At 45.2% G+C, this 12,279-nt stretch overlaps 2 protein-coding genes across 3 annotated transcripts; both read left to right on the plus strand.

Annotated features, from left to right (window-relative positions):
* The first annotated feature begins 205 nt into the window (after positions 1-205).
* LOC109260541 (heat shock 70 kDa protein 1-like) lies at positions 206-4,066 on the plus strand. Of its 2 annotated transcripts, none has more exons than XM_019438838.2 (2): positions 206-282; positions 1,824-4,066. In XM_019438838.2, the coding sequence occupies exon 2, from the start codon at positions 1,837-1,839 to the stop codon at positions 3,760-3,762; it is 1,926 nt and encodes a 641-aa protein (XP_019294383.2). In that variant the 5' UTR covers positions 206-282; positions 1,824-1,836; the 3' UTR covers positions 3,763-4,066. The 2 variants fall into 2 exon arrangements, with proteins under 2 accessions (XP_019294383.2, XP_019294382.2); XM_019438837.2 differs by lacking the exon at positions 206-282 and adding an exon at positions 337-434.
* A 1,140-nt stretch (positions 4,067-5,206) lies between these two features.
* Positions 5,207-12,099, plus strand: LSM2 (LSM2 homolog, U6 small nuclear RNA and mRNA degradation associated). Its single transcript, XM_053905343.1, has 6 exons — positions 5,207-5,233; positions 5,361-5,681; positions 6,318-6,385; positions 11,275-11,305; positions 11,423-11,482; positions 11,582-12,099. Exons 1-6 carry the CDS (start codon positions 5,207-5,209, stop codon positions 11,705-11,707), a joined length of 633 nt encoding a protein of 210 aa, XP_053761318.1. The 3' UTR covers positions 11,708-12,099.
* The last annotated feature ends 180 nt before the right edge of the window (positions 12,100-12,279 follow it).

Consider the following 12,279-nt stretch of genomic DNA (forward strand, 5'->3'; position numbering starts at 1 on the left):
AATATTCCAGCGGTTTCGCATCGCGTCCTGCCTCCAGGCTTTCTGGGACCAATCAGCGTTCTGGGTGCCGCCCCTCCCAGAACTCTCCAGACTCTTCTGGGGCTTGCTGGGCTTGCAAAGCTTCGAGGAGGGCGGGGGTGGGCGCGAGGAGGTGGGAGGGGCTGACAGGGCCGGAGGCAGGGCGGGGGCGGGAATGTTGACGCTGGCTCCCCAGACGCGTTACAATGGGGGGTGCTGCCTCTGACCTCATGAGCTATTTAGGAATCGGGATGGTAGGGGATGGTAGGTCCGGAGTCCGCTCAAAGTTGTAGGGCGGGGCGGGTGGGGGGTGGGGGAACACCGGCTGCGCCGTTTGGATGTTAAAGGAGCCCCCACGCACAGGGGCTCCGCAGTTGGAACATTATTAAACTGGATCGAAGGCGGCGGGACAATAGGTGAGCCAGGAGGGCTCTAATTGAAATGGAATGACAATAGGCAAGACTAGTAGATCCATGTTTGAGAAAGTGCTGGAAAGTTCTGTAGTTTCAATCTATGGGGTGCATTGACTAATCAGGGAAGGGGGAATCCTTTGGCAAGGAGCCAAGGTGGGTGGGATTTGTCAGAGCTGCTGGAAAGAAGTGGAGGAGCTGATCTGTTAGTGTCTTCAGATAGTTTTATTCCAGAGAAGATTGGAGAGATTGCTTGTCACGCTCTATCTCGTCTGAGAAAGTTTGTGAGGGGTAGATTAGGTTCCTAGTAGCCATTTTCAGACTAGCCCAATAGTATGCCAACTAATGCCTAATGGAGGGTAAAGGAGTTGTGGAAGGTAGCTAAACCGAAAGATAGAGATTAATGTCTGGTAAAGGGACCAGAACATAAAATAATCTTAGTTCAGCAGGAGACAGTTACAATCTCAGAATAAAATATCACAGATAAAGAAACAGGACAATGAAGTTACACTCTGTGAAAATTAAACAATATATGCCAACTGTCCTCCCACTTACTTCCAATTCGCTAAGAATACTTTAGTCCAAAAAGCACTCTCCGTGAGAGAAGAGACTGGAATACCTGTACACTAGCAAGAAACTTGTTCATGGAGTTTATGACAGCACTATTCACAATAGCCATAAGGTAGAAGCAGCCCAAGTGTCCAAGGAAGGAATGAATGTACAAAATGTGCCCCATATATAATGCCCCTATATATATATAATTAATATTATTCAGGGTTAAGTAAACTCTGACACATGCTGTAACACATACATGAACCTTTGAGGATATCTTGCTAAGTGAAAAAAAAAAACAGTTACAAAAAGAAATTACTGTATAATTGTATTATTATGAAGAACTAGAGTAATCAAATTCATAGAGACAGAAAATAGAATAGTTGTTGTCAGGGGCTGGAGAGAGAAGGGTAATGGAGGTTTGTTTAGTGAATATAGAATTTCAGTTTTGAAAGATAAAAAGATTTTTGGAGGTTGTTTGGCCAGCAATGTGAATGAACTTACTGCTAAACAGTACACTTAAAAAATGGTTAAGATGGTAAATTTCACATTATGTGTATTTTAGTACAATGGAAAGTAATAAGGGCGCCTGGATGGCTCACTCCGTTGAGCATCCAACTCTTTTTTCAGCTCAAGTCATGATCTCAGGATTGTGGGATCAATCCTGTGTTGAGTTCCATGCTGAACGTGAATCCTGTTTAAGATTCTCTCTCTGTTCCTCTGCCCCTCTCCCTTGCTCGTTCGTGTTCTCCATCTCTGTCTCTCTAAATTAAAAAAGTAATAAAGTAAAAAAAAAAAAAAAAAAGCACTCTGCCAAAACTTTATCTCATTTTTTTTTCTCAGGCCTCGGAAGACCATGGCTGCTGCTAAGGGAATGGCCATTGGCATCGACCTGGGCACCACCTACTCATGCGTGGGGGTGTTCCAGCACGGTAAGGTAGAGATCATTGCCAATGACCAGGGCAACCGCACCACCCCCAGCTATGTGGCCTTCACCGACACGGAACGGCTCATTGGGGATGCGGCCAAGAACCAGGTAGCCATGAATCCCCAGAACACTGTCTTTGATGCCAAACGTCTGATTGGCAGGAAATTTAATGATCCTGTAGTGCAGGCAGATATGAAACACTGGCCTTTTCAAGTAATCAATGAAGGAGGCAAGCCCAAGGTAACAGTGTCCTACAAAGGGGAGAAAAAAGCTTTCTATCCTGAGGAAATCTCTTCTATGGTACTGACAAAGATGAAGGAGACTGCTGAGGCCTTTTTGGGCCACCCTGTCACCAATGCTGTGATAACTGTGCCAGCTTATTTCAATGATTCTCAGCGTCAAGCCACCAAGGATGCAGGTGTGATTGCGGGTCTGAATGTGCTAAGAATTATCAATGAACCCACAGCTGCTGCCATTGCATATGGCTTAGATAAAGCAGGTCAGGGAGAGCGACATGTCTTGATCTTTGACCTGGGTGGAGGAACATTTGATGTGTCCATCCTGACCATAGATGATGGAATCTTTGAAGTAAAGGCCACAGCTGGGGACACCCACCTTGGTGGAGAGGACTTTGACAACAGGCTTGTGAGCCACTTTGTGGAGGAATTCAAGAGGAAGTACAAGAAGGACATCATCCAGAACAAGCGAGCCGTGAGGCGGCTGCGCACCGCCTGCGAGCGGGCCAAGAGGACCCTGTCGTCCAGCACCCAGGCCAACTTGGAAATTGATTCACTTTATGAAGGCGTCGACTTCTACACGTCCATCACCAGAGCCCGATTTGAAGAGTTGTGTGCAGACCTGTTTAGAGGCACGTTGGAACCTGTGGAGAAGGCTCTTCGGGATGCCAAGATGGATAAGGCTAAGATCCATGACATTGTTTTAGTAGGGGGCTCCACCCGCATCCCTAAGGTTCAGAGGCTGCTACAGGACTACTTTAATGGTCATGATCTCAATAAGAGCATCAATCCAGATGAGGCAGTGGCCTATGGGGCTGCTGTACAGGCAGCCATTTTGATGGGGGACAAATCTGAAAAGGTACAGGACCTGCTTTTGCTGGATGTGGCTCCCTTGTCCCTAGGGTTGGAAACAGCCGGGGGTGTGATGACTGTCCTGATCAAGCGCAACTCTACCATCCCCACCAAGCAGACGCAGATCTTCACCACCTATTCAGATAACCAGCCAGGGGTATTGATCCAGGTGTTTGAGGGCGAGAGGGCCATGACCCGAGACAACAACCTGCTGGGGCGCTTTGACCTGACTGGAATCCCTCCTGCACCCAGGGGAGTGCCTCAGATTGAAGTGACCTTTGACATCGATGCCAACGGTATTCTCAATGTAACAGCCATGGACAAGAGCACAGGCAAGGCCAACAAGATCACCATCACCAACGACAAGGGCCGGTTGAGCAAGGAGGAGATTGAACGCATGGTCCTGGATGCTGAGAAGTACAAAGCTGAGGATGAGGTCCAAAGAGAGAAAATCGCTGCAAAAAATGCCTTAGAATCTTATGCTTTTAACATGAAGAGTGCTGTGAGTGATGAGGGCTTGAAGGGCAAGATTAGTGAGTCTGATAAAAAGAAAATACTGGATAAATGCAATGAGGTCCTTTCGTGGCTGGAGGCCAACCAACTGGCTGAGAAAGAAGAGTTTGATCACAAGAGAAAGGAATTGGAGCAGGTGTGTAACCCAGTCATCACCAAACTCTACCAGGGAGGATGCGCTGGGCCTACCTGTGGGACAGGGTATACTCCTGGAAGGGCTGCCACAGGCCCCACCATCGAAGAAGTAGATTAATCTTATCTGGAGCTGGAGGGCTCTAGGGTGCCTCTAAGGTGATTTTGTTCCCCTCATCTTCAAACATTGTTATGATTCTTGAATTGACTGGACCTGAACCTGTTACCATCCCTTTCAGATTCTGACAAAAGAGTCTTGTATACCACCTTTTCACAATCCCTGTTTCTGACTCTTAGGAAAACTAGGCCCCTCTTTGAGCCATTTGATGAATTTGATGTCTGTTATTTATTTCCAACCTTCCCAACTTTCTTCTTCCTGTGTGGATGGTTATTTGTCATTCAGTAAATTTGTTCCTAAAACAAAATTTTTTTCTGGTATCTTTATTTTTTTATTTTTTTACCTTTTTAAAGTTTATTTTTATTTTTTAAAATATATTTAAGTGCATTTAGGTCATCTTTACCTCCAACGTGAAGCTTGAACTCATGACCCCAAGATGAAGAGTCACATGTTCTTCCTGCTGAGCTAGATAGGTGTCCCTCTTCTGGTATCTTTAGACTGTTACTGTACCTTGAAAATAGGAAAAGAAGAATCAATGAAGAGAGAGTGTGTGTGGTCTGATTGTGAGCTCATTGTGAATCATTAAACTGATAAGTGGAAAGTATTTGAATTTTCATGAGATAATTGTTTTAAGTGGGAAAATGGCTTTTTGTAAAGTTTATTTATTTATTCACTCTGAGAGTGAGCGACCACAGGGAGAGGCAGAGAGAGAGAGAAGAGAGAGAATCCCAAGTAGGCTCCACACTGTGCCATTAGCGCAGAGCCTTATGCAGGGTGCGAACCCAGGAACTGTGAGATCATGTCTTGAGCTGAAATCAAAAGTCAGATGCTTAACCAACTGAGACACCCAGGCGTCCCTGAAGCAGGAAAATAACTTTTGATCATCAGCCTCCTTTAGCTCCAGGTAGAGCAGTTGCTATGCTTGTACTCAGTGATAGAGTGGTTTAGGTGCTTAGGGTTCAGCTGGGGGGGGGGGGGGGGACACAAACTTCTGCTTGATGTCCTTATGATACTTATAGTGGGGTCAGAAGATCCAACATCTGTGTATTCAGAGTCGATTATTACATCTTTTACATGCAGAAAACATTTCTACAACGAAGTGCTGACAAATGGGTACTTTTGTGCAAGATGAGAAATGGAGGATTTGTAGTCTTATTAAAAAATATTTTCACCTATTGTGTCATATCCCATATTTATAAAACCCTTGGGGACAGGAGCATAGAAGTATGTGTAACAGCCCTTGTGTCCCTTTGTGTTTTAAGTGAAATGTTACAATGGGAATTTCTAGCCCTGAGCAAGTTTCTGTTTGGTTTTACTCAGTCCTTTACAGGCAAAAGGGTCTGAGAAATATGGACTGAGATTGGGTCCTTGGGAGAAATATGTTACTGGGAGCCTTTGATAGAATCAAAAGGAGTGCTCAGGCTCCTGATTTCGGGGATTCTGCACCATGTTATTTTCTAAAGTTTTTATCCAAGTGTGACAGATATAGAAAAGTGTACAAATCAGGAGTTTTCGCAAATTCCTCCACAGTTGTCAGCAGAATGTAAGGTGTGAGCAATCGTGCTGTGGATGGCACTGTCAGTGAAAAAAACCTCTAAGAGGCGGTGTACCTCTTCAAACAGCTGGGGCCCGCGCCTGCGTGTTTGGAAGCCCGCCACTCGGGAGGAAGTGGAAAGGCAGGAAGACCCGCCCCTTTCCCGGCTCAAGCGCCCCCTCGGCTCTCCCCTGCTAGCGCTCCCGGCGGTGCGACCCTGCCGCGTGCCGTAGTGCTTGCTCGGAGCTTCCTCCGAGCTTCTCGTGGCGCCTGCGCGACCCCGCCCATTCCCACGCGCGGGCTAGCGTCTCGGTTGCGGTCCGGCCCCAGTCCCGCGGTTCCCGGCTCTCGTTTTCCCGGCCCGGCCGGCAGCGGCTTGAGCACCATGGTAGGTACCGTGACGTCACAAGGGGCGCCCGGGCGGAGCGCGGGCGTGCCGGCGGATAGTAGTCGGGGTGGCGTCTAGGCTTTGACCGGCCGGGTCGGAGTTGGGCCCAGGGGTCTTGCCCCCATCCTTAGTTCTCACGCCTCAAATTCTGGGGTGCGGGGGAAGACACCTGGGAGCAAATGGGGATTTTCCTTCTTTTCTTTCTTTTTTTTTTTTAAACTTATGAGGGAAACAAAACAAACGCGGGAGAGAGTTGGAAACAAGGGGAGGGAAAAAGCGAGACCTCAGGAGGCTTTGGGAGGGTGCGAATGGGATACTTTGTACAATTCTGTTCACTGGGGCGAGTGGGCAGGGCCCCAGGAGAGGTGGGCGATTGAGAGACGCACCCGGAGAGCCCGAGGAGTGCAGGGCAGAGTGTCTCTCTGGGGCTTTCAGCCAGGGCCTCAGTGAAGGGTGCAGAATCTTTTGCGCTTCAGGCGGTCGTCCCTATCAGAGTATTCTTTCCCGTGAAGTTTTGAGAACTTGCCAGAGATGTGGTGGGGATCCCAATACCAGTATTTGGGGATACTGGCAAAGGAGCACTCTTCCCTACTGTGTGCCTTCCCATATGATGGTTTTCCCCCTCTCGCCCAATAGCTCTTCTATTCCTTTTTCAAGTCCCTCGTGGGCAAGGATGTGGTCGTGGAACTCAAGAATGACCTGAGGTAGGTACCCATTCTGTAGGGGGCGGAGATATGCAGGGCTCTGGAACCTCTTTGACAAGTATTTGAGGGCTGGGCACAGTGGGAGAGCTACAGAAGAAATAAATGACCAGTGCCTTAAGTTTAAAGTACTAGAAAGAGGGCAGCGCAGGCATCAATAACATTTTTTTCCTTCTTTGCGAAACGAACATAGTTTTGGTTTTTTCTGACTAAATCATAGACTCCTTTGACCCAGCTTACAGAAATGTACGAATCAGTGCCACAGGTAAAGATGTATGTGCAAAGAGGTTTGTGGTTTTACTTTCAATAGCCCCAAATTGGAAACAAATAGCTGTCTACCCGGAATGGGTTGATTGAGTTGTGGTACTTCCATACTATACAGCTGTCACAGAGGAATACGATGCATTGATATGGAGAGCTGTTGCAGAATAGTATATATGGCACAATCTTCCTTTTGTTAAAGAAAATGTAAAGGGTAAGCCAAAGACCAATGCAATCCCTTATGTCTTGCTGCTTTTACATCCTCTACCCCCTTGTATCATTAGTTCCTAATTACTGTTCAGGACTTGGAGTAAATGCTGTATCCTTGGAGACACTTTTTTCCTGGTCCGTCTAGCCATATAAAGTCTGTCATATAGTCTAATTTTCTTCCTAGTGGTGCTTCTCAAATTGTGGTTTCATCGAAATGTTTATGGTTTATGTCCTGTCCTTCCTACAGGGCCAGAACCTCAGCTCACCATTGTGTACCTAGCATAGGCCTGGTATATAGTAGGTGCTTAATAGGTGTGTGCCGAAAGAAAGAAAAATAGCTAACATTTGAGAACCTTCTATCAACTAAGCACTATTCTGAATATTCTGTATGTATGAATTTATTCTCATAACATGTCCATATGACATATACTATTGTTGCTGTCTTACACATGAGGAAACTGAAGCATAGACACACATGTTAAGAAACTTGCTCAAGTCTACACAGTTAGTGAATGACACAGTCAGAACTGAAGTCCAGTTCTGTCTGGTGTGTGCACACGTGCGTGCACGTTCCCTTAAATTAAAAACAGAGCAAGACAAATACCATATGATTTCACTCATATGTAGAATTTAAGAAACAAAACAAATGAACATAGGCGGTGGGAAAGAGGCAAACCAGAAAATAGATTCTTAACTATAGAGAATAAATTGAGGATCACTGGAGGGGAGGTGGGCAGGGAGTAGACTAGATGAGTGAGGGATATTAAGGAGGGCACTTGTGATGAACACTGTGCGTTGTATATAAGTGTTGAGCCACTAAATTCTACACCTGAAACTAATATTACACTATATGTTAACTAGAGTTTAAATAAAAACTTGAAAAAAAAAAATGGGGTCATATTCTTTATGCAGTTGTGAAACTTGCTTTTCATCTGACAGTATGTTGTGGATATTTTTCATGTCAATAAAGTTGATCTTTAACATTCTTAATGTCTGTATGGCATTTTTATTAGCTGGCTGGAACTACTTTAACCGACTTTGCTGTTGCACATTTAGGCTGTTTCCAGTCCCTTGTTTTTATTTATTTATTTATTTATTTATTTATTTATTTTTTTACCAGTTTTTTTTTTTTTTTAACATTTTTTATTTATTTTTGGGACAGAGAGAGACAGAGCATGAACGGGGGAGGGGCAGAGAGAGAGGGAGACACAGAATCAGAAACAGGCTCCAGGCTCCGAGCCATCAGCCCAGAGCCTGACGCGGGGCTCGAACTCACAGACCGCGAGATCGTGACCTGGCTGCAGTCGGCCGCTTAACCGACTGCGCCACCCAGGCGCCCCAGTCCCTTGTTTTTATAAATCATGCTGCCCTGGACATCCTCATGCATGCATCTTTGTTCCCATCTCTTTCTTTAGGAAAAAAAATCCTTTGAATGAAGTGTACATTTAAAGTATCATTACTTATTACCTGACTCTCCTTTAGAAACTTTATTTTTTTAACTTTATTTTCCAAGTTTTTATTTGAATTCCAGTTAACATACAGTGTAATATTCGCTTCAGGTGTAGAATTTAGTGATTCATCACTTAACATACAACCAGTGCTCATCACAAGTGCCCTCCTTAATACCCAACTTTTTTTTTTTTTAATACTTATTTATTTTGGGGAGAACACAAGCAGGGGAGGCACAGAGAGAGAGGGACAGAGGATCCAAAGCAGCCTCTGTGCTGACAGGCTGATAGCAGCAAGCCTGATGTGGGGCTTGAGCTCACAAACTGCGAGATCGTGACCTGAGCCGAAGTCAGACGTTCAACCAACTGAACACCCCAGGTTCCCCTCAAATTTTTTTAAGATTTTATTTTTAAGTGATCTCTACACCCAGTGTGGGACTCAACCCCACAACCCCAAGGTCAAGAGTCACACGCTCTACTGAAACAGCCAAGCGTCCCTCTTTTAGAAACTTTGAATCAGTGTATTCCCCACCCCCAACAATATCTTCCATGTTTCTTTGTGAGGTAATTTCTTAGTTGGGGAAACGTTGATGTAAGGAATGATGAAGAGAGGGACTTGCCTTTTATTTTATTTATTTTTAAGATTTTATTTTTTAAAGTAGTCTCTACACCCAATGTGGGGCTTGAATTCATAACGTCGAGATCAAGAGTTGCGTGCTCTTCCGATTGAGTGAGCTAGGCACCGTAGACTTGCCTTTTAGAGATTCCCATTTATGGCACTAGTGATGCATATGGTATTGATGGTATACAGATTGGGAACATATAGAGAGACAAGTGTGGAAGCCAAAACCACCCTAGGCAATTCTGTGAGATGATTTGTTTTTGGTTTTCCTCTTCTCTCCTTCCTGGGTCTTCTACATGGCAATAATAGCTTATGTCCCATGCCCTACAACAGGGACTTACAATATTTGAAAGTAGTCCATTGGGTTGGGGGAAGAGCTTGTTTCTCTCATGCTTGATGTCATACTATTTTTCTGCCAGATACTGTTAAAGGACTGAATGAAATGACACCACCTTACACAATTCCTGAAAGTTACTTCGCTGTTGCAGATGGTAGTAGGGTGCTCTCAAAGGCTTTTCAGCAGCCAGGGATGTGGGGAAGCCACCACTGAGGCAGTATGTCTCTGGATTTCAGAGACTTAGAATCTAACAAAAATTGGGGTCCACAGAGAACTGCCAATTTATTTTTGGCAAGGACATTTCTAAAATTACCATTTATTATAATCATTTTTATTAACAATTTCTGTTCATACCAGAAAGTAAGGGCAATTAAAGAGTTATTCTTAGGGAAGAATATTGGTAATCTTTAGCACACTACATACACACTCAACACACGCTATATTAACTTGTGTTTTGTTTTTAATGTTTATTTTTGAGAGAAAGGCAGAGCGTGAACAGGAGAGGGGCAGAGAGAGAGGGAGACACAGAATCTGAAGCAAGCTCCAGGCTTTGAGCTGTCAGCACAGAGCCTGACTCGGGGCTCGAACTCACAAGCAGTGAGATCGTGAGCTGAAGTCAGACACTTAACTGACTGAGCCACCCAGGCACCCCAACCTGTGTTTCTTTTGTCACAGACTTAAGAAACCTTTGAGCACACATCGGTGTTTGAGAACCACAGTCCTAAGGAACATAGAATTGTGATGACATGCAGGGCGGCCAGGATGGAAGCTGACCTGGATTGAAGTGTAATTAGACCTTGGTTTGTAGAAGTCAAATTGGAAAGAGAATTACGGAAATGTTAGAAAAATGTCATCAAATGATGGGGACATGGGTCATGGAGGATGGTGAAGTACTACTCAGGATTTGAGGTTGTAAGACTGTTGAAGCCATTGACAGAAATTAAAGAGGTTGGGAAAGAGAGGTAGCTCTCTTGGAGCTTGACTTGGAGTACTGGTGTTCTGATAGCATTCCTCATTCACATTTCAGAGGGCCCAGGGATTGAGGAAGGGACAGGACATCCCTGTGCCTGCATCAAGAACAATGTTAAGCTATTTTGTCTACTTTACCTATGGGGCTCTGGTTCCAAGGCAAGAAATGTTTGAAAATAGCTGATGGTTTGGGGAATCAGACCTGGACTCAAGTCCCTGTTTGTCCTAAACTTAGGCACGTTACACAGTCTCTGAGTCCCTAGAGGGTAATGGCTATCTTGCAAAGTGGCTAGAAAGACTGCAAATATGTGGAATACAGGTCTAGTGCATGACAGTTGTTTAATGGTAGCTGTTAAGAGTGAGTTGGTTTGGGGGTGCCTGGGTGGCTCAGTCGGTTAAGTGCCAACTTTGGCTCAGGTCATGATCTTGCAGTTTGTGAGTTCAAGCTCCATGTCGGGCTCTGTGCTGACAGCTTGGAGCCTAGACCCTTTTTCAGATTCTGTGTCTCCCTCTCTGTCTGCTCCTCCCCTGTTCACACTCTGTCTCTCTCTCTCAAAAATAAAAAAAAATTTTAAAAAGTGAGTTGGTTCTAGGAGAGGAGACATGAGATCTAAAATAACACATTGCATGGGTACCTGGGTGGCTCAGTTGATTAAGTGTCTGACTTTGGCTCAGGTTATGATTCCACAGTTCATGAGTTCAAGCCTCGAGTCAGGCTCTGTGCTGACAGCTCAAAGCCTGGAGCTTGCTTCAGATTATGTGTCTTCCTCTCTCTTTGCCCCTCCCCCGCTCATGTGCTCGCGCTCTCTCTCGCTCTGTCAAAAATAAATAAACATTTAAAAACTAAATAAGTAAAATAACATATTGCAGTAAAAGCATTGTCCTTCTTGCTCCTGGGTTTAGGAATGCCCCCTTTTGGTTCTACGTTTTCTGGCTTCCTTAAGTCCTTGACTTCCCCCAACCATGTTCTTATCCATGCTCTGAAGACATCTCTGTTTATTTTGGTTTAAACTGATTTGGTTCTCTCCTCCATCTCCCCCGACAGCATCTGTGGAACCCTCCATTCTGTGGATCAGGTGAGATATCGTAGGAGCCTAGAATCGGGTCTTGGGGAAGGAGAGGGGAGAGTTTCGGTGCTGGGTACTTGCATGTTTTCTCTAGAGCTGATGATGCTATTCATCTTCTTTTCTTAGTATCTCAACATCAAACTAACGGACATCAGTGTCACAGACCCTGAGAAATACCCTCACATGGTGAGTTGGTGATGGTGAAGAGGAAACAGAAGCAGGATGCTCCCGGGTGGATAGCAGATATTTTTAAGGGTGTTTTCACATTTGTCTATCTTGGTCTAGTTATCAGTGAAGAACTGCTTCATCCGGGGCTCAGTGGTCCGCTATGTGCAGTTGCCGGCAGATGAGGTCGACACACAGTTGCTACAGGACGCAGCAAGGAAGGAGGCCCTGCAGCAGAAACAGTGATGGTTCCTTCTCTTCCCTGTCCCTCTTCTATTGGTGACCTTTAACCGCAAGTCCCAGCCAGGACCCCTCCCTCCCCATATTGAGGATTTTTTGTCTTTTTTTTTTTAATAGTGGAGCCTTTTTTTTTTTCCTATTATTATTTCAGCGATGAGTGGATGAGAGGAAATAGTGTGGAGCAGCTCTCCTCTGTTGAGGAGGGGAGGATAAGTAGGCTGGGGAACTGCAAAGTCAGCCTTGTCCTCAGCATCTGTCCTTCTCACTCCTTCCCTGGAGTGGGAAGAATCTCCTAGATTCTGGTGGAAGAATCTCCTAGATTTCTCCAGGGCACCATGTGATTCGTTTTGGGGATGGAAGGAATCTGTCCCGCATCGGGAATAAACTTATGATGCACATTTGAGTTCTAGTTCTGTGTGTGTTTGGGGAAGGAGCCTGGAGGGTGGGAAAGGGATGTTGCATTCATCCAAGCCCTGCTACTCTCATCACCTCAGCCAAGAATCCAACCCAACTTCCCAGCATTGTCTGCCCCTCTTCTTGGTGTAAACCATGTAATACCTCACCTGGCTACACCATGT

The sequence above is a fragment of the Panthera pardus genome, unplaced genomic scaffold (assembly GCF_024362965.1).
Source record: "Panthera pardus isolate Hobbes unplaced genomic scaffold, ASM2436296v1 HiC_scaffold_17, whole genome shotgun sequence".
Taxonomy (NCBI): Eukaryota; Metazoa; Chordata; class Mammalia; order Carnivora; family Felidae; genus Panthera; species Panthera pardus.

Bases quoted from the DNA above. Each gene is read 5' to 3' on its own strand.
- LOC109260541 (XM_019438838.2), top strand. From the start codon at position 1,837: ATGGCTGCTGCTAAGGGAATGGCCATTGGCATCGACCTGGGCACCACC.
- LSM2 (XM_053905343.1), top strand. From the start codon at position 5,207: ATGTTATTTTCTAAAGTTTTTATCCAA. The intron at 6,386-11,274 runs GTAGGTACCCAT...CTCCCCCGACAG, and splicing joins GAACTCAAGAATGACCTGAG to CATCTGTGGAACCCTCCATT. The intron at 11,306-11,422 runs GTGAGATATCGT...TTCTTTTCTTAG, and splicing joins CCCTCCATTCTGTGGATCAG to TATCTCAACATCAAACTAAC.